This window comes from Leptonychotes weddellii, chromosome 9 (assembly GCF_054177405.1).
Source record: "Leptonychotes weddellii isolate Sample4059 chromosome 9, ASM5417740v2, whole genome shotgun sequence".
Classification (NCBI taxonomy): Eukaryota; Metazoa; Chordata; class Mammalia; order Carnivora; family Phocidae; genus Leptonychotes; species Leptonychotes weddellii.
In genome coordinates this window covers 91,315,281-91,341,835 of record NC_138377.1, presented here as the reverse complement: position 1 = coordinate 91,341,835, position 26,555 = coordinate 91,315,281, and the positions used below count along the sequence as shown (strand labels likewise).

At 39.4% G+C, this 26,555-nt stretch overlaps 1 protein-coding gene across 1 annotated transcript in view; it reads right to left on the bottom strand.

The window, feature by feature from the left end:
• Positions 1 to 26,555, bottom strand: part of TLN2 (talin 2) — a 408,095-nt gene that overhangs the window by 149,757 nt on the left and 231,783 nt on the right. The window contains exons 10-13 of the mRNA XM_081831869.1: positions 21,709 to 21,772; positions 20,570 to 20,674; positions 4,416 to 4,571; positions 773 to 874 (exon numbers count right to left, since the gene is read on the bottom strand). Coding sequence (XP_081687995.1) covers positions 773 to 874; positions 4,416 to 4,571; positions 20,570 to 20,674; positions 21,709 to 21,772 — 427 coding nt within the window. The remainder of the gene's footprint in view (positions 1 to 772; positions 875 to 4,415; positions 4,572 to 20,569; positions 20,675 to 21,708; positions 21,773 to 26,555) is intronic.

Genomic DNA, 26,555 nt, shown 5'->3' with positions numbered 1-26,555 from the left:
AAACAAAGTAACAATATAAAATAAATACATGGTTTAACACAACATAGAAATATGCCTTCTGTGTTTATTACTGCATCGACTAAATTTCATACAGTTAAAATCAAGACACAGATACTGATGTTCTAGTTGAACTTGGTTATTTCAGTGGGCTGTATCTTGAAGTCTTTGGCAGTCTGTATACCACTATGGTATATAACCCCACTAAATTTGGTAAGAATTTGCTAAAACTTCATGAAATTTGGTAATTTGGTAAAAATTCACGAGGAACACCTGGGTGGCTCAGTCAGCTGACCATGTGACTCTTGATCTAAGCTCAGGTCTTGGTCTTGGGGTCATGAGTTCAGGCCCCAGAGTGGGCTCCATGCTGGGCATGGAGCCTATTTAAAAAAAATTCATGAAAAATATGAAGAGCATTTTCAGACCCTCAACCTAGGTTTCTAAAGAGGCTGGAAAGCTAACAGAACTACCTAGAGAGGAAGATGCTGAGTGGTTAGCTAGTCTCATTCATTAGCTAAGTGAAGCACTACTGCTCATTACCTGGCAGTAATAATATAAATATGAACTGCAGCTAAAATGGAAATTCTTGTAGGATTTTGAGGTTAAAGACTGCACACTCAAGCAATCTTAATGTTAAGATTAAATTAGTGAATCAAGTACTTCAAATTATGGTGGTTTTGTGTTGTTGTTGTTGTTTTTTTCCCCAGGTTGCAGCATCATCTAAGTCAGTGTTTTAAAAAAGGCAGCTTTTCCAATTTGCATCAGTATGAAATACCTTTTTGAGGATGATGTCAATGTAGCCTGCAATCAGCTGGGATATCTGCTCTCCTTCAGTGGTTTGTACTGAATAGTAGCTTTCCTGATACTCCCCAAAATCCTGAAAAAACAGCATTAGAAGAAATATAACTACATCATGTATCTACAGTTTTAAAGGTAAAGAGGCCTAGTCCCGGAACAAAATGGCATAGACTCCCTTTTCCCTTCTCTTCCCCTTTAAACACAATTGAATACCCTAAAATTTAGTAAAAGGGCCCTGAAAGGTGGAAAGGTAGATTGACTATGGAGCACAATACTTGAGAAAACACACTCTGGTGAATTCTTGGGTTTTCCTTTATATCCGATTACTCCCAGGTGGGTACCTGAAACCCAGAATCTCAAAAAGGCAGGATTTCAAAAGCCTGTCCTTTTTTGCCAGAGGACCAGGAGAGGAGCCCAATGGAGATCTATCTCGGAGCCTCAAACCACCTCCACAACCTGGGCCGGTGCTCACCAGTAGCTGCAGAGCAGTGAAAGCCCAGGCCACCCCAGCCCCGGCTCCACAACCCAGACAGGCCAGTGGTCTTGTTCTTGTGCAACAGTGGTCACGTGAAGCCTATGTCTTCCTGACCTCCACCCAATGGCATAAACAAAGACAGGCCTGGTAGCTTCTGCCTATCCCAAAAAGGTCAATAGCAGGTGGTCCAAGGGAATGCCTTCACAAACGGCACCATCAAGTTTTGAGTGAGAACTCTGGCAGTGTCAAAACAATCCAGAACAGCACTGAAAAGCTCACAAAAGGAGACCAGAAAGCTACACTAAATCTAAACAAGATGACTGTCTGATAAAACAGAAGATTTAAGTAAGAGCAAGAGTCTCCTAACTAATCACAATGTCTAGATACAATTTTAAAAAGTCACTACTCATATCAAGAGCCAAACAACTATGATATGAATAAGAAAAGATAATCCATTGATGCCAATACTGAAATGAATCAGATATTGGAATTATCTGATAAAGATTTTAAAGCAGCCATCATAAAATATGTTTCATAGATTACAAATTCTCCTGAAACAAATAGGTTTCAACAGAGAAATAAGTCAGAAGAAGGAATCATATAACAACTATAATAAGGAAAAATGTAATAACCAAAATTTTCCCAGGAGGCTGGGAAGGTTAAAAATAAAACAACAGTGGGATAGATAAAAAAATAGAAGGAACTGTAGTAACTTATCCTGCACCTCATGAGTTTTACTTAATCATATTCTATGGTTGCAGCAGAAGTTGTAACACCATCTCACATGGTGTTCAATGTATAAGTAAGAGCAAGAGTCTCTTAACTAAATAACCATAATGTCTAGATACAATTTAAAAAAGTCTCAACAAATTGTTTTTCGAACAATTATTTTCAAAAAGTGGGGAGTGTAAAGAGTCCTAAATAGAAGCTTCTAAGCTTCTCTTGAAGTGGTAAACATCCACACCTGTGGGTTATAATTAATTTCTTACATATCTGGTAATATCTAGATCACTAAGAATACTGAGCAAAGAGATATGCTCGAAAACATTATAAATAAATCAAAATGGAACTCTAAAAGGTAACCCAAAAGAAGGCAAGAAAAACAGAGGAAAAAGAAATGGAGGGGATAAACAGAAAAATATTATAAAATGGCAGACTTAAGCCCTAACATATCAAGATTGAAATATAAATGGTCTAAATAGGCCAATTAAAAGAGACTGACCAAGTAGATTTTTAAGAAAGCACAACCCGACTTTATGTACTCTGTAAGAAACTTGTCTCAAATATAATATAGGTAGGTTGAAAGTAAAAGGATGGAAAAATTTATCATGCAAACATTAATTTGAAAAATCATGAGTGGTTTTATTAAGATTAAGCAGATTTCAGAGCAAACAAATTTACGAGGAACAAAACAACTAAATGGTAAAACAATTTCTCCATGAAGATGACAGAGGGATCTTAAATGTACATGTAAGCACCAAACACAGCTTCAGAATACATGCAGTAAAAACTGAAAGGAAAAACAGAAAAATCCACAACTGTTGTTGAGATAGAGATGACTGGAACAACATCAACTAACAGGATCCGACATTTACCTAACACCCTTGTTAAGTACTCATCAAACATTCTCCTAGAATGACCATATCCTGTAATATAAACAAATCTTAAAATTCTAAGACCTGAAATTATGCGGAGTATGTCCTTCAACCGTAACAGAACTGAACTAAAAATGAATAATAGGAAGACAACAGGAGAATCTCCAAACACTTGGAAATTAAATTCAGGCTCAGAGTGGAAAGAAATAAGACATGTTACAAACTTGAATCCAACTTTAATAAACATCGATATTCATTCTTTCTTGTGCTTGAGGTAGTTACTGCGACTCATAACTATTTCTTGTTTATCTTTAAAATAACTTTTTGTTTTCAACAAAATGGGACTTGGACCTAGTTTTCAAAGACCAATAGCACTAAAAGGTACATAAAAAAACACAGCAGGCCCCTGCCTAAGCCATTACTATCTTTACTTTCCATCCCTCCTATCCCCAAAGGCAACTACTTTGAAACCTTTCACAGTTTCTTCTAGTATTTCTAAATAACATGTTTATATTGATTTGATTTTTCTCTTTTACAAGTTATCTACAACTTCCTACCATGGAAGAGGAGAACACAGTTCTCTAAGTATGAACACCCCTTCTTAAGGGCCATGCAGGTAGAGCTCTTACTGACTACAGGAGGGAAGAAGGTATATTTCCTGATGATTCCTTCCCACTGGCAAGAGTCTATCCACCAATGATCAAACTAGATAACTAAATACTCCCTCCAAAACCCCTTCCTTATACCTTTTTTTCTGATGCCCTATTATGAGACCTTACCTAGATACAAGCTGAAATTTCAAGTATTCACTAGACCTGGAGAATAGTACACTTCAGGAGTGCTAGGAGATGGATAACTATCAGCATTGATTTCTCTTGTTGCTCAACTTGCCCTACAAAATAACAATGCTATCAATTCTTGTGTGTCAATGCAGCTATAATTAAGATAATAACACAATTATAATCTGCTAAGAGCAACTATTAAGGTTGGGAGGAAGAATTCAGAGGTCTGAAGGCCTGGGATGACTACATTCTCCCTACTTTCCATGTACTTCACACTGAGAATTTTATCATCATCACCTTGTTTGATCTTAACACCTCTGTGAAAAGGTATTATGATTCCCATGTTAAAGCTAATGACATTAAGGCTCAGAGAGGAGAGAGAACTCTCTCAGAAATGGGAGATGACCAGCGGAGAATACTACCCTAAAGTCTATGCCATTTCCTCTGTATATATGCTGTTTCTAGGCAGGCAGGGATAACACACTTCAGCAAGATGTCACAATGCTTAGGAACTTCTAAAACAAGCAGAGATGAAGGGGGAGGATTTGATCAGCCTCTGAGCATTAGCAAGTTTCCTTCTAGGGCATGCTAGAGACAGCATCAGGAACATAGAAGACTGGACCAGTCCCCACCCTCTGTGGACTCCCACTATCTGTCCCTCTGCACACTGCTCTCTAAGGCCAGGGAAACCCATCGGGCTTGTATTCTCTCTCCCACCGCACAGTATTGCCCAAGGCCGTGTTGGTCCTCCCCATTGCCAGTCCGTACCAGGGTGAAGCTTTTGGGTGAGGCTGCCCAGCGCTTAACCGTGGTAAGTGGCCACTCCTGCAGCACTTCCTTGGTCTTCTCATCCACACGCATCACTGAGTCCTTGGTGATGCCCAGCAGGCGAGGCACCAGCTTGTTCTTGCCTTTCATCTTTTCCTAAAACAGGAAATACCGAGGGTTAGTGCTCTTCTTCTGAATACATCTGATTTTGCCAAGTCATCAGAGATCTCATGATGTCTTACCTGAGGTCATCTACATATACTATGTTTCAAAATAGGTAGGACTACTGGAAAACCAGGGTTTTGGGACTAGGTGAATGACTCACTAAACTAAAGACATGGAAGCTAAAACAGGGACATCAGAAGACTGGAAAGATCCAAAGTCACGATTCCTGAAAAGAGACGCTGTTTAGGAGGGCATGTTGCTCCAAAAATGGACTGTGATCCAGAGAAATAGAAATTAAGGTGAATTCCAAATATTATCACTTCTAGTAGCCAACTCAGTGAATAACAAAAAAAGTTTAATGTGCAAATTTAAATACGGCATGTTAGCTATTTAGAATTAACTAAAACTCTGCCAAAGTAGAATCTTCTCAATAAAAGAGACACAGACCTTTTTTTAAAAATCTCCCAAATATATTTCCATTTGAATTGTTTTGGTATTTTTATGTATATCTACTGACTCTGAAAAAGCCTTTTATGATTAGCTTTAATAATTTAATAGTAATCATGCCTATTAAAATAATGGATCCCTACCTCACACTCATGCCAAAACAAATTTAAGAGAGATTAATAACTTACAAAGAATTTATAGGTGGATATTTTTGTGATTCCTGGGAGGGAAATGACTTTTAAGCACAAACACCAAAATAAAGAAAATTTATAAAGGGAAAGATCAACATCTTTAACTACAAATATATAGACTTTGATACATCTGAAAAACAGGGAAAATAGGAGAAAAAGAAAGAAACCTCACTGTAAACAAAATTAAGCAAATGATTAGGGATAAATACTTAAAACAATTACGATAGTGACTTTATATACTGTATGTGTGGAAGTTTACCATAGATCGACAAAAGTAACTGGCAAAGAACACAAACAGAAAATGTGTTTACAATAATGAAGCAGACTTTCATTTGAGGGGGAGCAAGAAGATAGCAGTGGAGTAGGAGGACCCTAGGCTTGCCTCATCCCACAAATAGAAGTAGATAACTATCAGATCATCATAAATACCCCCAAAATTCACTTGAAGACTGGCAGAACAAACTCCACAACTAAAGGTAGAGAAGGGGCCACAAAAAAAGAAGGTAGGAGGTGTGGAGATGCAGGTTGGGAGAGAAACAGATGATGGTCACTGTGCTAGGAAGGGAGGGGTGACTGCAGAGAAGGGTTAGAGACAGACTAGCACACAGGGGACCACATGGGGAAAAAGAATCCCCATAGCAATTGCCTTGGAAAGAGAAAGGGGCCAAATTTCATGAGTTCTTGTAACCAGTGGAGCTTAAAGCCTGGAGCTTGAAAGGTCAATGGGAGTGGATGGAAGAGTCTCAAGGGCACTGGGGCTGATCTTGGAGGGAAGGCATGGCAAAAAGGACATGGACATACAGCATGGAAATAGCTGTGGTACACAGTGGGGAAGTTAGCTGCTCATCTCAGAGCACATCCCAGAGAGTCAGTGTTCATAAAGAGACACCTATGGAAACAAAAGAGCTGGCTGATACCATTTCCCTCCCATGATGCTTAGCATAAGCACAGTGCCACCTGTGGGAACAGTGTAGCATCAACACTTGCTACCTAACTTGCTTACAGCAAGCCCAGCTCCCTCCCCTCCACACGCCCCACACATTGGTGGAACCACCCTTCCTAGTAACACTTGCTTCGGACCCAGCAGAGTAGGTCCCTTGCCCCCAGAAGACAGATGCAAACCCCTAACCATACCACATCTCCCGACCCGGGAGTTTTGCAGGGCCTTGGTTCTGGTGGTGGTGGTGACAGCTGTCATTTTTTTAAAAATTTTTTTAAAGATCTTATTTATTTATTTGATAGAGAGAGACACAGCGAGAGAGGAAACACAAGCAGGGGGAGTGGGAGAGGGAGAAGCAAGCCTCCCGCTGAGCAGGGAGCCTGATGCGGGGCTCGAACCCAGGACCCTGGGATCACGACCCGAGCCGAAGGCAGATGCTTAACGACTGAGCCACCCAGGCGCCCCAACAGGTGTCATTTAACAAGCAAATTAGAGCACACCTAGTTAAAACATGCCACACTCATGCAAAGGACCAAAAACTGCCCACAACCAGCAGACAGCCTCTGCAGACTACTGGCCTGTAGGATAAAGTGGCCAGGACCCAACCGCAGAGTGCACACAGCACACATTGGAGACACTCTTGGAAGCACCAGGCCCTAGGGAACAGAGGACACTATAATGCACAGCACTACAGGACCTCTTCTTCATAAAGCCATTACCCTCAAGAATAGGAGACACAGCTGACATTCTTAACACCCAGAGACAGATAAAATGAGAAGATAGAACAATTTGTCCCAAATGAAAGAACAGGACAAGGCCATAGCCAGAGAATTTAAAGCAATGAGCATAAAGATACTCAGTGGACATGAGAAAAGAGTGGACAATATCAGTAAGATCATTAACACAGAGATGAGGACTAATATAGCAGAGATCAAGGGCTCAATAAACAAAATGAGAATAAGCTTGATGGAATGAATAGCAGGCTGGAAGAAGCAGAGGAATGAATTAATGACTTAGAAGACAGAGTAATGGAAAGTAATTGAACTGAACAAAAGACAGGAAAAATAATTATGCAAAATGAGAACAGACTTAGGGAACTCAGTGACTCTATCAAACATAATAACATTCATATTACAGGAGTCCCAGAAAAATAGAAAAGAGGGCAGAGAATTTATTTGAAGAAATAATAGCTGAAAACTTCCCTACTCTTGGGGGAAGGACACAGATACACAGATCCAGGAGGAACAGAGAACCCCCAACAAAATCAACAAAAGCAGATCCACACCAAGACGTGTTATAATTAAAATGGCAAAATACAGCGATAAAGAAAAAAATATTAAAAGCAGCAAGACAAAAGAAGAGGGTTACATACAAAGGAAACCTGCAGATTTTTCAGCAGAAACTTTCCAAGCCAGAAAGGAGTGACATGATATATTCAAAGTGCTGAGTAGAAAAAACCTACAGCCAAGAATGCTCTATCCAGCAAGATTATCATTCAGAATAGAAGGAGAATAAAGAGCTTCACAGACCAACAAAAAATAAAGGAGTTCATGATCACTAAATTAGCCCTGCAAGAAATATTAAAAAGGATTCTTTGAGTGGAAATGAAAGACCAAAAATGACAGTATGAAGGCAGGAAACACAAAAGCATTAAAAATGAGTATTTCTGTAAAAATCAGTCAAGGAACTTACAAAATAAAAGTATGTGAAGTAGGACACCATATACCTAAAACGTGGGAAGGAGAAGAGTAAAGAATGGGTTCAAACTTAAATGACCATTAATTTAATATAGACTGCTATACGCAGAAGAGGTTTTATACAAATCTAATGGTAACCACAAATCAAAAACCACTAATAAATATGCAAAGAATAAAGAGAAAGAAATTCAAATGTATCACCAAAGAAAAGAAAAGCAGCAAAGAATTAAAGATAAGAAAGGATCAGAGAAAATCTTCAGAAACAACCCCCAAAACAAGTGATAAAATGGCAATAAATACAAACCTATTAAGAATTACCTTGAGTGAAAATGGACTAAATGCTCCAATCAAAAGACATGGGGTGACAGAATGAATAAAAAAAACAATAGACATCTATATGCTGCCTACAAGAGACTCCTTTTAGACCTCAAGACACTTGCAGATTGAAAGAGAGGATGAAGAATCATTTACCATGCAAATGGATGTCAAAAGAAAGCCAGAGTACCAATACTTATATCAGACAAAATAGACTTTAAAACAAAGGCTGTTAAAAGAGACAAAGAAGGAGACTGCATAATAATATGGGGAACAATCCAACAAGAAGATCTAACAATTAGGGGCTCCTGGGTGGCTCAGTCATTAAGTGTCTGCCTTCGGCTCAGGTCATGATCCCAGGGTCCTTGGATCGAGCCCCACGTAGGGCTCCCTGCTCAGCGGGAAGCCTGCTTCTCCCTCCCCTACTTTCCCTGCTTGTGTTCCTGCTCTTGCTATCTTTCTCTCTGTCAAATAAATAAAATCTTTAAAAAAAAAAGATATAACAATTATAAATATTTATGCAACCAACATAGGAGCACCCAAATACACAAAACAGTTAATAACAAACATAAAGGAACTAATTGATAATAACAGTAGGAGACTTTAACACCCCATATACATCAGTGGACACATCACCTAACCAGAAAATCAACAAGGAAACAATGGCTTTGAACAACCCACTGGGCCAGATGGATTTAACAGATAAATTCATAATATTCCATCCTAAAACAGAAGAATACACATTCTTTTCAAGGGCACATGGAACATTCTCCAGAATAGGGCACATATTTGGCCATAGAACAAGTCTCAACAAGTTCAAGAAGATCGAAGTCAAACTATGCATCTTTTCTGGCCACAATGCTGTGAAACTTAGAGTCAACCACAAGAAAAACTCTGGAAAGACCACAAATACATGGAGATTAAAGAACATACTAGTAAACAATGAATAGATCAGCCAGGAAATTAAAGAAGAAATACAAATGTACATGGAAGCAAATGAAAATGAAAATACAATGGTTCAAAATCTCTGGTATGCAGCAAAAGTGGTTCTAAGAGGGAAGCATACAGGAGTATCTTAAGAAGCAAGAAAAGTCTCAAATAGCCTAACCCTTACACTTGAAGGAGCTAGAAAAAGAAAAAGAAACAAATCCTAAAACCAGCAGAAGGAAGGAAATAACAAAGATTAAAGCAGAAATAAATGATATAGAAACAAAAAATAGAACAAATCAATGAAACCGGGAGCTGGTTCTTTGAAAAAAATCAATAAAATTGATAAACCGCTAGCCAGATTTACCAAGAAAAATGGAGAAAGGACCCAAATAAATAAAATCACAAATGAGAAAGGAGAAATAACATATATCTCTGATGAACACTGATGCAAAAATCCTCAACAAAATGTTAGCAAACCAAAACCAACAATACATTACAAAAATTCCCTGACATCAAGTGGGATTTATTCCTGGGCTGCAAGGAGTGGTTCAGTAATCGCAAATCAATTAACATGATACATCACGTCAATAAAGAAAGGTTAAGAACCACATGATCATTTCATCAGATGCAGAAAAAGCATGTGATAAAATACGACATCCATTCATGATAAAAACCCTCATCAAAATAGGTTCAGAGGGAACATATCTCAACATAATAAAGGCCATAGATGAAAAGCCCACAGCTAATGTCATCCTCAGTGGGAAAAAAATAAAAGACTTTCCCCTAGGGTCAGGAACAAGACAAGGATGTCCACCCTCATCACTTTTATTCAACATGTACTGGAAGTCCTAGCCAGTACTAGCCACAGCAATCAGACAACAAAAGGAAATAAAAAGTACCTAAACTGGTAAGGAAGAAGTAAAACTTTCACTATTTGCAGATGACATGATACTCTTGTCATCTGTCATCGAAAACCTGAAAGACTCTAGCAAAAACTGCTAGAACTGATAAATTCAATGTACAGAAATCCATTGCATTTCTCTATACCAATAACGAAGCAGTAAAAGAGAAATTAAGAAAACAATCTCATTTACAGTTGCACCAAAAATAATAAAATACCTAGGAATAAACCTAACCAAAGAGGTGAAAGACCTATATTCTGAAAACTGTAAAACACTGATGAAAGAAATTGAAGACACAAAGAAATGGAAAGACATTCCATGCTCATGGGTTGGAAGAAGAGATATTGTTAAAATGTCTATACTACCCAAAGCTGTCTATACATTCAATGCAATCCCTACCAAAATACCAACAGGATTTTTTAGAGCTAGAACAAATAATCCTAAAATTTGTATGGAACCACACAACACCCCAAATACCCAAAGCAAAGCTAAGCTGGAAGAATCACAATTCTGAACTTCAAGTTATATTACAAAGCTGTAGTAACTAAAACAGTATGGTACTGGCATAAAAACAGACATATAAATCAATGGAATAGAACAGAAAATCCAGAAATAAGCCCACAATTATATGGTCAACTAATCTTCAACAAAGCAGGAAAGAATATCCAATGGGAAAAACACAGTCTCTTCAATAAATGGTGTTGGGAAAACTGGGTAGCAACATGCCAAAGAATGAAACTAGACCACTTTCTTACACATACACAAAAATCAATTCACAATGGATTAAAGACCTAAATGTGAGACCTTAAACCATAAAAATTCTAGAAGACAGCACAGGCAATAATTTCTCTGACATTGGCCGTAGTTAACTTTTTTCTAGATATTCCCCTGAGGCAAGGGAAACAAAAGCAACAATAAACTACTGGGACTACAGCCAAATAAAAAGCTTCTGCACAGCAAAGGAAACAATCAACAAAACTAAAAGACAATCCATGGAATGGGTGAAGATATGTGCAAGTGACATATCTGATAAAGGGTTAGCATCCAAAATATAAAAAGAACTTATAAAACTCAACAACCAAAAAACAAATAATCCAGTTAAAAAATGGGCAGAAGACATGAACAGAGAGTTCTCCAAAGAAGACATACAGATGGCCAAGACACATGAAAAGATGCTCATCAACCAAAGCAAATCAAAACTACAATGAAAATATCATCTCACACCAGTCAGAATGGTTAAAATCAAAAACACAAGAAACAACAGGTGCTGGCAAGGATGTGGAGAAAAAATAACCCTCCTGCACTGTTGCTGGGAATGCAAATTGGTGCAGCCACTGTGGAAAACAGTATGGAGATTCCTCAAAAATTTAAAAATAGAACTACCCTAAGATCCAGCAATTGCACTACTGAGTATTTACCCAAAGAATACAAAGACACTAATTCAAAGGGCTACATATACACCTACATTTATAGCAGCATTATTTCCAAAGCCTAGATATGGCAACAGCCCAAGTGTCCATCAACTGATGAATGGATAAAGAGGATGTCGTGTGGGGCGCCTGGGTGGCTCAGTTGGTTAAGCGACTGCCTTTGGCTCAGGTCATGATCCTGGAGTCCTGGAATCGAGTCCCACATCGGGCTCCCTGCTCAGCAGGGAGTCTGCTTCTCCCTCTGCCTCTGACCCTCCCCCCTCTCATGCTCTCTCTATCTCAGTCTCTTTCTCAAATAAATAAAATAAAATCTTTAAAAAAAAAAAAAGAGGATGTCGTGTATATACATATATATATGTATATACACACATACAAATGGAATATTTTTCAGCCATAAAAAGCAACAAAATCTTGCCATTTGCAGGATGGAACTAGAGAGTATTATGTTAAGTGAAATAAGTCTGTCAGAGAAAGACAAATACCATATGATTTCACTCCTATGTGGAATTTAAGAAACAAAACAAATGGACAAAAGGGGGGAAAAAAGAGACAAACCAAGAAACAGACTTTTAACTATAGAGAGCAAATTGATGGTTACCAGAGGGGAGATGGGTGGGAGGACAGGTGAAAATAGGTGATGAGGATGAAGGAATGCCCTTATTGTGATTAACACCAGGTGATTAAAATAAAAACTTAAGGAAAAAAAATTAAAACAAGAAGGAAAAAACAAGTAAAGAGCAAGCAACTAGATTTTCACTTAATAAAATGGAGAGTTTTTCTTAATTAATACTCAGAATTGAAGAAGGTATGAAAGAGGATCACTATGGATGGGAATTTAATGTGGCAAAACCTTTATGGAAGAAAATGCATCAATATTGATCCAAAGCTATAAAAATGTCCCCCCTTTTGGGTGCCTGGGCAGCTCAGTCGGTTAAGCGTCTGCCTTCGGCTCAGGTCGTGATCCCAGGGTCCTGGATCACGTTCCACATCGGGCTCTCTGCTCAGCAGGAGTCTGCTTCTCCCTCTCCCTCTCTCTCTGTGCTCTCCCTCTCTCTCAAATAAGTAAATAAAATCTTTAAAAAAATGAAAATAAAAACAATAAAAATGTTCCCCCTTTTGACACAGCTTGTTTTTAGAAAGTTATTCAAATGGGCATTAAGGAGGGCACATGAAGTGATGAGCACTGGGTGTTTATATGCAACTGATGAATTATTGAACACTACATCTGAAACTAATGATGTACTATATGTTGGCTAATTGAATTTTAATAAAAAAAAGTTACTCAAAAAGAAGTTCTAAATGTGTGAGAAGATTATGTGTAACTACAGTTTGTCATAGTGAAAAACTGGAAACAACCAAAATTTTCAAGGACAGGGGAGTTCTTAAGTAAATTAGGGTATACCCAAGTAACAGACTTTCTAGAACCATTAAAAACCCTATGATTGGGAAACAATTGGATTCACGGCAAAAAAATTTGCAATGTAGCATAAAATAAAAACCATCTGTATAGCTTAACCCTACATGAAATAAAATTTTAAATATAAAATTTTTAAATAAAATTCAAAACAAATTTTTAAAAATAAAAGTTTCATTACATGATAAAATGGTGATAATGATCATCTCAAGTGATTTGTATTATTTTCTTGTGCTTTTCCTTATTCCCCAAATTTCACTTAAAAAATCTATTTCTGGTGTGCCTGGGTGGCTCAGTCAGTTAAAGCATCCAATTTTTGGTTTCGGTCATGATCTCATGGTTGTGAGATTGAACCCCGAGTCAGGCTCTGTGCTGGGTGTGGAACCTGCTTAAGATTCTATCTCTCCCTCTCCCTCTGCCCCCTCCCCTTTTTTCTCTTTCTCTCCTTCTCTACAAAAAACAACAACAAGAACAACAACAAAACTATTCCTATTGTTATCAGGAAAAAAAATCTTCCCAAATATTTGTTGAAACCTACAATGCCTAAATCATTATTCTCAGAGGAATACATACAAATTAGCACACACAAATATGAATGTATACAAGGGGATAGGCAATTTTAAAATAACACAAATGTGCTAAGTACTTAATAAATATCACCTACTAATTTTCAGAGCATCCCTCAAATGTTGGTATCATTCTGCAAATGGAGAGACCAGCAACTCATCCAAGGCAAACAGTAGTGAGCGGTAAAGCCATGACTGGAACACAAATCTGAGCAGCTCGAAAACGTCTCTGACTTCAAAAGCAGACTGTCTCCCACCGTGTACCCTACTCTGGGGAAAGCAGTCAGAGAACACAGAAATCGCCGCTGGCTCCCATGGGCAATTCATAAGCCATCCGACGGTGAAGGTCAGGGCACACCTCCAGCTCCCTCCCAGGAGGAGGAGAGAACAGGATCGGGAATCTGCGTGGGTGTCTGACAAGGGGAATATAGCAGTGGAAGAACCTCCCAGGCCTTAAAGAAACCACTGAGAAGAGACAGATTCTTTGTAAAGAGAGGCCGGTTCCGCAAGGGGTGAAATCGATGCAGGCTGGACAATGCCAGGTAGTCCAACTTGTCTTCAGGAGCCACACAGACCTTTAGGTGAAGAGGTTCTAGGCCATTAGCCACCCAGGCTTGGCACGGGCCCAGCTGCTGGCACCCGGAAGGGGATCTGAAATAAAATATGGTTTGCAGCTGTTGCCTTCAGCCTTTTCCATCTGCACCTCCCGGCGGGCGAGGGGCTTTGGGGTGAGGGAACACTGAATTATGACGGACTGCCCCGGCTCTTGCTGAGCTCATTCTGGACACAGGTGAGGGAGTCACAGGGAACATGCTAACAATTTACAGTGGGCATTCCATCGGAAGATCAGGATTAGGGACGGGGGACAGAAGAAACGCAGAATATGCTGAAACCTAGCAACAGAGGCCACTGTCAAGGGGATCAAATGATTTCAGGGCCTACCCCCAAAATGCAGAGCAGCTGGAGAAAGTTAAAAGAGCGAAAGGCTCAGCTCAGGGCTAGCCACCCTGGTTCTTCCCCATGAAGACCTGCCTTAGACCCACAGCGGTAGGGCCTGCATGTTGGGAGAGGCTTCCTCCTTCTCCCCTTATCCCACACATCTCAGTCCACCCTACACCCAGTCTTGCCGACTTCAGCAACAGACACGAGTGAAGCAAGCAGGCGAGGCAGGCCCCGTGAAGTCCTGTCTATCAAGCACAGACACACACACAGACATTGTAGCTGCCGCTGTTCTGTAGAAATTTCTCTCTAGGTGGTCCTCATTAGGTTGGTTTTGTTTGGAAGATGTCTTGAGCTTGCGTAACTTAGAGGCCAGAGAATGAATGCATTCTACCAAGAGGAGGCAGGGTTCATTAACAAGCCCCGTCCCTCCTTTCAAGCACATCTCAGCCATTACTCTGGCTTCAAACCATGACAGACTCCGGCGCCTGGGTGGCTCAGTCGGTTGAGCGACTGCCTTCGGCTCAGGTCATGATCCCGGAGTCCCGGGATCGAGTCCCACATCGGGCTCCCTGCTCGGCGGGGAGTCTGCTTCTCCCTCTGACCCTCCCCCCTCTCATGTGCTCTCTCTCATTCTCTCTGTCAAATAATAAATAAAATCTTTAAAAAAAAAAAAACCATGACAGACTCTTGACTCTGGGAAGCAAACTGAGGGCTGCAGAAGGTGAAGGGGGTATGGGGATGGGGTAGCCAGGTGATGGGCATTAAGGAGGGCACGTGATGTGATGAGCACTGGGTGTTAAATGCAACTAATGAATCACCAAACGCCACATCAAAAACTAATGATATACTATATGTTGGCTAATGGAATTTAAATAAATAAATATAAAAAACAAAAAAACTGGTGGCTGGCTGTGGTCAAGCCTGCTCTTCTTCCAGCTCTTCTCACTGGTGTGGAGACTAGCTGATTCTTAATCACCTGTGTCCTACATGGGAGATTTAGAAGTGAGTGAGTGAGTGAGTGAAGGGATGCAAGTGCAGTATGCTTTGGCAGGCTCTGGCTCTAGGCCCCTAACTTTGATGTGGCCTAAGCCTGTGATCCAGCTGTGCTCACTACAATTCTACCCTGGCTTGGTCCCAAAGTGCGGGCTTGTGTTCTTTGCTGTATTATCAGTACGCTTATTTCTTTTAGGGGCATGGCAGAAAGGGATGGCTGCTGAAGAGCAAAATGGTGTCAGGGGCACCCGGCTGGCTCATTCGCAGGAGCATGTGGCTCTTGATCTGGGGGTCGTGAGTTCAAGCCCCATGCTGGGTGTAGAGATTGCTTAAGTAAATAAAACTTTAAAAAAAAAAAAAAGCAAAACGGTGTTAAAGATCCTGTTCATTAGCCATTTTTCTCTAACAACTGGTCATCTATTCAACTTAACTCACAATTCTGAGAGGCTCCAAATGCGCCCCGGTGATGCTTTTATAATTAAGAGGAGAAGAGGGTCAGCTCCCCAGGTTTCTCACACCTCAGAGCTCTGGCTGTGGTTACAGGGAGAGTTAAAAGACAAATTTATAAATGAGAAAGAAGGTTTACACAAGAATTTCCTGGAATGAGGGCGCCTGGGTGGCTCAGTCATTAAGCGTCTGCCTTCAGCTCAGGTCATGATCCCGGGGTCCTGAGATCGAGTCATCGAGTCCCACATCGGGCTCCCTGCTCGGCGGGAAGCCTGCTTCTCCCTCTCCCACTCTCCCTGCTTGTGTTCCCTCTCTTGCGGTCTCTCTCTGTTAACAAATAAATAAAATCTTTAAAAAAAAAAGAATTTCCTGGAATGAAACAAGATCCTTTACAGGTCATGGGAAATGGCTTACCATTGCTTAGGGGGTTTTGATTAGTGTATCAAGATAAAATGCAAAAGAAGCCAATATAAGAGGAAGACTGTGGACATTTACAGCTTCCATTCATTAAGGTCTTACATGCCAAAGTCCCCTTTTCTCTATTATCTAATTTAAACCTCATAAAAAGGCACAATTTTACAGGTGAGCAAACATGCATAGACTTCTGGAAGGTAAAGTAACTTATCCAAGGTAAAACTAAGTGGCAAACCAGAATTCAAATCTAGGTGTTTCTTTTCAAAGCTTATGTTCTTAGCCACTGAAAAGACTGCCACATAAAGCTGTTCCCTGTGTATTCATTAAATGGCTTATAGACATTCTCTACATCAGAGTCAGCAAACTACAGCCAGTGCTATAACCCCAGCTTTTTGCCTGCTTTTTTATGGTCTGAGAGCTAAGAGTGAATATTCCATTTTTAAGCAGTTGGGGGAAAAAAGAAATCCACAAGAGGAATAATACTATGTGACACGTGAAAATTATCTGAAATTGAAATTTCAGAGCCCATAAATAAAGCTCTACAGGAACCTAACCATGCTCATTCATTTACGTATTGCCTATGGTTGCTTTCAGGCCACTTGGGCAGCGATGAACAGTATGGCCTGCAAAGCCTAAGATACCATTTGACACCTTACTAGAGAAGTTTGCCAACTCTTGCTGTATGTACATCATGGGTGATAAAAGCCAATTACAAGTTGGAAGACTCAGTTGCCAGGGATTACGGAGATGTGGGAAGGGTTTAGGGATAATCTAAAATTTATCAAATATTCTTACTTTCCAGGCACTACATATTTTTTTAAGATTTTATTTATTTGAGAGAGACAGAGAGAGAGAGAGAGAGAGAGCAATTGAGAGCACAAGCAGGGAAGAGAGGGAGAAGCAGTTTTCCTGTGAGCAGGGAACCCGATGCGGGGCTCAATCCCAGGACTCTGAGATCACGACCTGAGCGGAAGGCAGGTTAATTGACTGAGCCACCCAGGCGCCCCCCAGGCATTACATTTCTTTACATATATTATCTCACCTAATCTTCACTAGAGCTCTGTAAGGCATTATCACTCCAATTTTTCACATGAAGAAACTGAGGCTGAGGGAGGCTATGGATGTCTCTGAAAGTCATACGAATTTCTGCTGTTTCCCACATAGGGGTATGATGCCATCCTGGATGCCAGGCCAATCTTCCTGACTCCAATACCCAAGCACTTTTTTTTTTTTTTATAACAACAAAGTATAATGCTCTGAATATAAGGTCAACATGTTCATGGATATAGAAGAAAATATGATAGAAGCACCTGTAAATATATCTAACTACTCTAAGAATATCTATGATTAATCCTAAGGCCATGTGGTATGATTAAGTGTGTTCAACATCAATATCTAAATGTTTCATAAGTTATAATTTCATTGACTTAAATTTCTAATAGCCTATATAAGTACTGAATGAAAAGCTAGAATCACTCACTTTTTTTTTTTTTAGAATCACCACTTTTAAATTCCTAAATGATGCCAATGAAACTCCTTCACAACTTAATGGTATTTTTAGGTTGGGGTTCTAGAGAAATCTGTTATTTATACCTTAAAAAATCTTACTATCCCTTAGCCATACAATTTTTATGTGTGTCTGCTATTCTGTATAGGATCTCTTTTCATCATATATTCTAAATGGTTGTGCTTATCTATACACGCAAATGTTATTTCATGTTGACATATGTCTTATACATTTACTTGACCAATTTACTCAATTTAAAAATAAATCTAAAAATTAAAATGACTATATATTGTTATAGCATGTACAGAGATCTGTAGGCTGAAAATTATGCTAAGTGAATGGACTATTTAATAATATTAACATTTCCAATCCATGAACATGGGATATCTTTCCATTTATTTGTATTGTCTTTAGTTTCTTTCACCAGTGTCTTAAAGTTTTTAGTGTATAGATCTTACTTCCTTGGTTAAATTTATTCCTAAGTAATTTATTGTTTTTGATACTATGTAAATGGAATTGTTTTCTTTCTTTTCCAGATAATTCACTGTATATGAGACCATCTTATTTGACCTATTGATCTGATTTACGAGGTTCATTAATCCATAGTATTAAATTACTCCTGAATTCTCATTGTACTACTTTGAAAATAGGGCAAACTGCAGTCATGCAAACTATTTATCACAATCAATTTTCATTTTTAAGAGAGCGAACATGTGTGTACATGAGTGGAGGGGGCAGGGCAGAGGGAGAGGGAGACAGAGAATCCTAAGCAGGCTCTAGCCCAGCATGGAGCTGAGATCACAACCTAAGCTGAGGTCAAGAGTCAGATGCTCAACCGAATGAGCCAGCCAGGTACCCCTATCCAAACAAATTCTAAAATAAAATGTACATAAATATGACCACTGAGCAAAAATTTAAAGTGGGCAGTGTGCTCACTTTCATAAAGTGACAAAAAATAAAACTAAAGAAAACCAAAATCTGAATACCTAACATGTATATGAAAGTTGATCCTGGTCTTTCTTCAAAGACATGTAAGTTAAAAAAAAAATAAAGACATGAAAAGAAGAAAAGGAGAAAGGAAGGGAGAGAGGGAGGAAGGAAGGAAATTTCCATTACTTTCTTATTTTGCCTTAAATACTTCTGTAAAAGAAGTTTTCATTTAATCAAATCTACAAGACCTTGCAATAACCAGAAGATTTATGCTCTACCTTGAATTATCCTACTAGCCGTAGACAAATTTTTCTCAGGCCATAAATTAGCCTTGGAGAACATTTTATTTTTTCTGGACCTTGATGTTCAAGTGTTCTTCCTAATTTCATGTAGTTTTCTGTGTGCTACATATTTTCCTAAATTTACTGACCTATATGCACATCCAAGTGTGATGGTAGTAATGGAAAACAATATATATATAAGAGATGAATTTCATACATGAAGGACTATAGAAAAACTCAAGAAAGCATGGAAACTGAGACCAAAGCATTGGACATGCTCAAAATTTGTTTCATTGTTGTCCCTATGAGGTATTGGAACTCATCTTCCATCTACTGTTCTTCAGAATAATAAATGAAAAGCAGCTTTTACTTCTAAAACAAGCAGATCTCACCATCTGCTTATGGTGATGGTGGGGGAGCTAGGGTGATGAAAGCAGGTGACTACAGTTCAGACGGGCTCACCTCAGCTAGGGCAGCAGAGTCATTCCAGGGAAATGGAGTCATTTGTACCTACAAGGCATCAGCCCCATTCAAAAATTCACTGATAGTTTAAAGCTCACACCAAATGTGAAAAAATTCAACTTCTAAATGATTTTCTGAAAAACAAAGTGATTCACCTATGCTTTCATCATTTGCAAGGGCCCAGCATTTTCGGGTGTAAAACCAAGAGCTGTCTGGTTTAAGTAACTCATCAGCACGAAGTGTATACCCTTCTTCAGTGTAACATCTTTGTTGCTCCTCAGCCCAAATGAAGCAGCTTTCTCCAATGAGTAGAGTCAAGAAAAACATCTCTACCCCCAAACATCCAAGAGGACAGTGTAACTTTCTTCTCCTCTAGTTCTCTTTAGCAGTGAGGAAAGCAAGCTTCTTAAAGCACCCCAACTCTGGCCTTGGGACTTCTGTCCCTGGGGGCAGCTGAGCACAGTTGGTAACACTCTCCTCTGCTTTAAAAAACATGAGAAACTTCACATGGTGGAGTTTTCTTCCAGGGCCAAGGTCAAGAGGTAGGAAGCCAAGAGTCACAGCAAAACAAGTGGAAATCAATGAAACCTATTAGTGAGATGACTAAAATAGAGTATGTGAGGTCAGGAGGTACAAAGGAAAGAAGCCAATGAGAGCGCTAATCAGTCCACCTAGGAACACACCCATCGAGGGCCTCAGTCTTGAATTTCAAAGACCCACCTCTTTCCTCCTAGTAGGAAGGCAAACAATTCCCATGAAATCAGATCTGAAGGCCACAGAAAATCCCAAAGCCCACCTGGAAGTATACAAAGTAAGTACCGTATTTACTACATTCATTCAATTTGGTATATGCAGTTATCAACAACCTTCACTTAGACCAGGGCACTCTTAGTAATCTTAAGTGAAACATTTTCAGAGGGAAGTGACAAGTAGACATAAATGTACTCCTTCAGTGACTTTATAGCAGCGACCGTGCCAGGACAAGACACGAGTGCCTGGAGGCCCATGGGCAGCCAGGCTTGCTCACTAGCCTTTCGGCCTACACACTTCGTGTCTGTCCCATGGGCTAGACTCAGGTGACCACTGGCCGGATGCTACCTCTGCATATGCTAGGGGAGTCGGGACAACGAAGCCAGCTTGCCAGCAAACCCCCTCTGCACCCTACACCCTGCCCAACTTACCTTCACCAGAAAAAAGGACACACCATACGTCCGGAGGGATCGGGCGAGTTTGACATACTTGACCTTGGCTTCTATTTCGCTCATCTCTCCACAGTTCTTATGCTCCTACAAGTGACAGCAGCAAGGGCTGGTTATTGCAGCTCTGCCAGCACGTGGACTCGGTAGACGTGGTTACAATGTATGGCACATAAAGCTGCTATGAATGATCAATCACTGACGTTTGTGTTGGAGACCCCTCTGTGACCCACGTACCAGCTGACCGAGGATCAGAGCACAGAGAAAGCTCGAATGCAGGGCTTCTTAATGGCAACTGGAGCCCAAACTCCCTACAGATTTTACACCTACAGGCAACAATTCATGCCATGTAGCATGGCAGACCAGGGTCCAAAGTGTAATTGACTTTTTGGAAGAACTCCATATCCCCAAAGGTTCAGAACCAATGAGTAGATTCATTTAGTAGAGCTAAAATAACGTTCTCCAGGAGAGGTATCATTCTAACATCCACCCAAAATATATGGTTTTCCAAAGAGCAGAATATATAGATGCCTGCACATCAGAGTGCTTGGAAATAAGACTGTGTGCATTTTATACAGACGAAATTTCTACTTCAACTTATATTTACATTTCAATACCAAAGAAGACTTTAATATTTTGGATTCACTGGAGTGATTGTTTTATGGCAAGTTGATGATAGGGCTTTTCTTACTGTCTGCCTGGAAGAGAAAACTCTCTGACGTTTATGGAAAAAACCCTGAATTTTAAAAAGACACCAGTTTCCAAATTCTAAGCTTCAAAAAACAAGTATCAGGACAAAGAAGCTACTTGTAGCTGCTTCTTCAGTGCATTTTAAGAGCAAATCACCTTGTTTCGACACTATCAAGATAATGCCTTTGAAATTAAATGTAGGCACATTTTTCTCAGAAGGACTAAGTAACCTTTAGCAGGAAGGTATGGATTAAGATAATAAATCTGCCCAAAGTAGAACTGTCAGCTTCTTTACTCTTGAGTCACTAATCATTTATTATATAAGGAGAGTACATGTATGGGGTACTAAACTATCATGTGCAGAGGCCCCTCTCATGCTAATAGATGAGGCTAGGGAGTGAGGAGAATAATAAAGTTCTGTACATTTCCAATACCTGAAATATTCTCTTTTCAGCTCCTCTCTGCTTGATGTATTCTTTGGGCAGGAATTCCTTTAGACTGAGAGAGAGAACAACAAAAAAATAATAATAAGCCATTTATTGTATGATGAGAAGGAAAAAAAAAAAGAGACTTTTTTTGTACAACTCCATGAAGTCACTAACTTGCCAGTATTTTATGGGACAATTAAGAACAGACTGCCACATCTCATAATACACTTAAATAGGACACAAATATAAAACCAGTCTGATACAAAGGATCAAACTAACAAAGTTAAAAAAGAAAGAATTTCCTTGATACATTGTAAAGTGCCAGAGCAAAGGGTGCAAGAGTGTAGAGTATGCTATCCTTTGTGATAAAGGGAGGAGAGTGCTTTTCATTTTATATGGTTAATACATATTTTTAGGGGTGCCAGGGTGGCTCAGTCAGTTAAGCATCCGATTCTTGGTTTCGGCTCAGGTCATGATCTCATGGGTCGAGATTGAGCCCCTGGGCTCCGTGCTCAGGGGGGAGTCTGCTTGAAGACTCTCTCTCCCTCTGCCCACCCCCCTACTCTTACACGTGCGCTGCCTCTCTCTAAAATACATAAGTAAATCTTTAAAAAATATATGTATTTTTAAAACAATACAAACATACATCTAGTACTAATTAAAATGATTCTCTATGGGAAGAAGGGAAACAGGGCAAAGGGAACAAGGATGGAAATGAAACCTACGGATATCCCTTGTATTACAGTTACCACTTTAGAACCACTTGAAATTACAAAGAGGGGAAAAATTCAACACCTAAAAATCTAAAGCAAACTGAAATAAATGAACTTAACAGTGTATCAAGTTGATAGCATAACCACAGGAAGAAAAGTGATTTCAAATAACTTTGAAAAACCGTCTTTTGACTATACATCCCTAGTGAGATATGTTTTAAAGATAAAGGGAACCATGGAAGACATATTAAATATTGATAACATTATTTTAAAGCTATACCCTCTCCCCTCTAAACACATAAATACACACACACTATAAAATTACATTATTACATTATATAGAAGTAGGATGTCATATATAATTAGGATAAAGTACATGAGTAATTATGTTAGGTGTTAGAAACCAAACTTTTTAGCACGAAATAGATTAAAATAAAGCAAAAAAAAAAAAAAAAGTTAAATGAAAACCCTGTAGTCTTTCATTTGGAGATACTGATCTAAATGTCTGATTCATTCATTTTCTGGACAACAGTTTTTAGTGTGTCCACTGAGGAAGCTAAGGGCAAGGACCATCTGGTAGCACTGCCAGGGCCTCGGTCAGGTAGCCTCCAAATACTATTTCCCACTAAAAGGAATCAGGGATCCCCGGAGAAGTGACTGATTCTAACTCTGGGGCAGGAAATGTATTAAATGTTCTTGGGGCTTCTTATGCCTGAGATCAAAGAATCTATCAAAATGACACTGGACTGACATCAAGGGGTAACCACTGGCCAAAGTCAGGATGATTTTTAAAACCTTACACAAAGGAAAAGATCGAACAATATAAGAACCCACCATCCATTCACGGCCATTCCTGACTCATCTACTCCTTCACCTCATCGCCTGCACTGGATTATTTCCGAGCAAATCCTACAGATCATATAGTTAATTTCATGTGATGGGGCAATTAGAGTGCCAAAGAATGATGACCACAATGGGTAAAAACACAAGATATATAAAAATCCCATAAAGATCCTTTAAAATAATCATTGGTCACCTTAACAGGTGGCTAGGGCACCAACTCCTACTGAAAACTGATTAACACAAAGTAACAAAGCTAACAAACACAAAAGGAATTAAAGGAGTCCAAAATCATCATTTTATAGCTCCTAATGAAATAAACGATAGATCAAAACATGCCAGATGGCTGCTAAAACCAACAAGTGACAAGTTAATGGAGAACTTTATAGTAGATAGTTCAGTCTGATTCAAACACACTTAATCAATTTTATTATTAATAAAAGTGGGATAACCAGACAACACATGCCTAACTGATGCAACAGGAAGTATACAGCACTATCCAGGAAGTATTTTTGGCAATAAAGAATAATATATAATTTAAACTGAATTTAACTAAGATGCTAGATCTAAATATTAGTTTACAAAAAGAGAGATGGAAGACACCACCAGGATATAATCAGCCCAATGCCAACTAGGGCAATTCTATAAAAATAACCCAGGTGCCTCACAAATAAATGGCTTGGTGGTAGAGGTGAAAAAGAGGACACAGTAATAGATTAATAGAGTTTCAAAAAACATATTTACTACCAAGCTACAGTAATAAAGACAGTGGAGAATGGATATAACAATAGGTCAGTGTAAGAGAATCAAGAGTCTAGAAATTAACCTTTACAGCCAGTTGATTTTCAGCAAAGGGAATGGGTTTTCAATGGGAAAAGAATAGTCTTTTTAACAAATGGCGCTGAGACAATTGGATATCCATGAGCAAAACAGTGAAGTTGGATCCTCTACTTCACACTGAACGCAAAAATTAACTCAAAATGGATCAGAGACCCACATTTAAGCTAAAACCGTAAAACTTTTAGAATATAGGAATAAACCTTTATGGCCTTGAGTCAGGGCAACACTTAAGATTCAATACCAAAAGCACACACAGCAAAAGAAAAAATAAGTAGGACTACATCAGAATAAAAAATTTGGAACTCCAAGTGACATGACCAAGAAAATGAATAAGCAGCCCAAAGAATGGGAGAAAATACTCCAAATTAAGTATTTGATAAGGGACTTGTATTCTGAATATGTAAGAACTTTCACAACAATGAAAAGACAACCCAATTAAAAAATGGGGAGGGGATCTGTAAAAACATTTTTCCGAAGAAGATACTCAATTGGCCAAAAGCATATGAATATATGCCTAACTTCAGTAGCCATCAGGGAAATAAAAAAATATTATAATACGATACCATACACCCGCTAAGGTGGCTACAATAAAAAAAGATGAACAAGTGTTTGCAAGGATATGGAGAAATTGGAGTCATCACGCATTGCTGGTGGGAATATAAAATGGTATAGCTGCTGTTGAAAATAACATGATAGTTCCTCAAAGCATTAAACAGCAATTTTACTCCTAAGTATGTAACCAGGAAAAATGAAAACATGTCCAAACATTTGTACATGAATGTTCATAGTAGTATTCCTAATAGCCAAAAGGTAGAGACAACTTAAATGTCCAATCAACTGATGAATGGATAAGTCAAATGTAGTTGATCCATACAATAGAACATTACTCGGCAATAAAAAGGAATGACATAGGATATAAACTCCAATATGGAAACACTGTGCTGAGTGAAAGAAGCCCATCAAGAGACCACAAATTGTATGATTCCATTTATAGGAAATGTCCAGAATAGGCAAATCTATATAGATAGCTAGGATCAGTGCTTGCGTAGGCTAGGGATGGGCGTGGGGTTACTGAGGAGTGGCTGCTAATACACACAAGCTTGTATCAGGAGGGATAAAAGTGCTCTAAAATCAGACTGTGTGATGGTTGCACAATCTTGTGAATACACCAAAAAACACTGAATTGTACATATGGCATGTGCACTGCATCTCAATAAAACTTTTCTTAAAAAAAACCTTATGAACCAAATAAAATTTGTAGGCCTTGCTTAAATCCTGATATTAAGTAAAAACAATATTTTTGAGACACTGGGGGGAAATTTAACAAAGACTGGGTATTAGACGGCATTACAGAATTGTTGTTAATTTTATTAGGTGTTAGGATAGATTTGCGGTTGTACAGGTTTAGAAATTTTTTTTTTTAATTTTTATTTGTCAGAAAACCATACTGAAGTACTTATAGATGAAATACACTGCCTGGAATTTGCTTTAAAATACTCCAGCAAAAAAAGTAGAGGGGAGGTAGGGTGAGGCCAGATTCTGGCTACATTAACACTTGAATAATGAAATCTGATCAGCCTGCAAACTACTTCCATCGACAAAAGTTGTAAGCACATTTTCTGGAATTTCAGGGATCTAGTAGCAGAACAATCTGGATTTCTCAGGAGGGTCAGGAGGGGTAGAGTCTAAGAAATATCTAAGCAGCGGCCCATTGCATGTTATGACTATCATTAAGCAACCTCACGGACAAAAACGTGATTGGCCACTGGAAGGCACCAAGGTCACACAAAAAAGCTGAGTCACAGAGAAGTTAGTTAGCTGAGGTCACAGGACTTGTTAGTGCCAGGAGCCTCCGACCTCCCAGAGCAAGAGGAGACCCACCTGACAACACAGGTGTTTCAGGTTTTCCCCCAAAGCACACTGAAAACCATAGCAAGAAAATGTGTCACGAGTGGGCCACTGGACAGTAGCCGCTGTGCTACCAACCAAGGGGGACCTGGCTAAGGTAACCAAAAGCATCCAAAAAGAGACCCATGCCAAACCCCTCGCAACAACAACTGTTCCTAGAAGAATTCCAGAGAGCAGGGTCCAGAGGCCAGCCAGGGGCAGAAGATGTTAGGCATTAATGGCAAGAACGTTGTGTGTGGCAACAAGCCGCCTTCTATCCCAACTAACCCTCCCGATCTTCAGGAGGTACGGAAAACAACTTCCCGAAGCTTGCACTAGAGGTGTTACAGGGGTGGATTTGGGAGTTTGTCATCAGGTAGTTTAAAATACGAAGTGTGTGTGTACCCATGCGTGGCCTGTGTGTTTCCCCAGTAAATCAGCCAAGTGCCCAGTGTCAGCATGAGGCTGGAAGGAGCAGGGAGCCCGTCATCACTGCCTGCCAGGCAGCAAGAAGCTCCAGCTCAGTTGTTTTGATTACCAACCCTGAGCTTGGAAGGCTCCTAAGCATCGGGG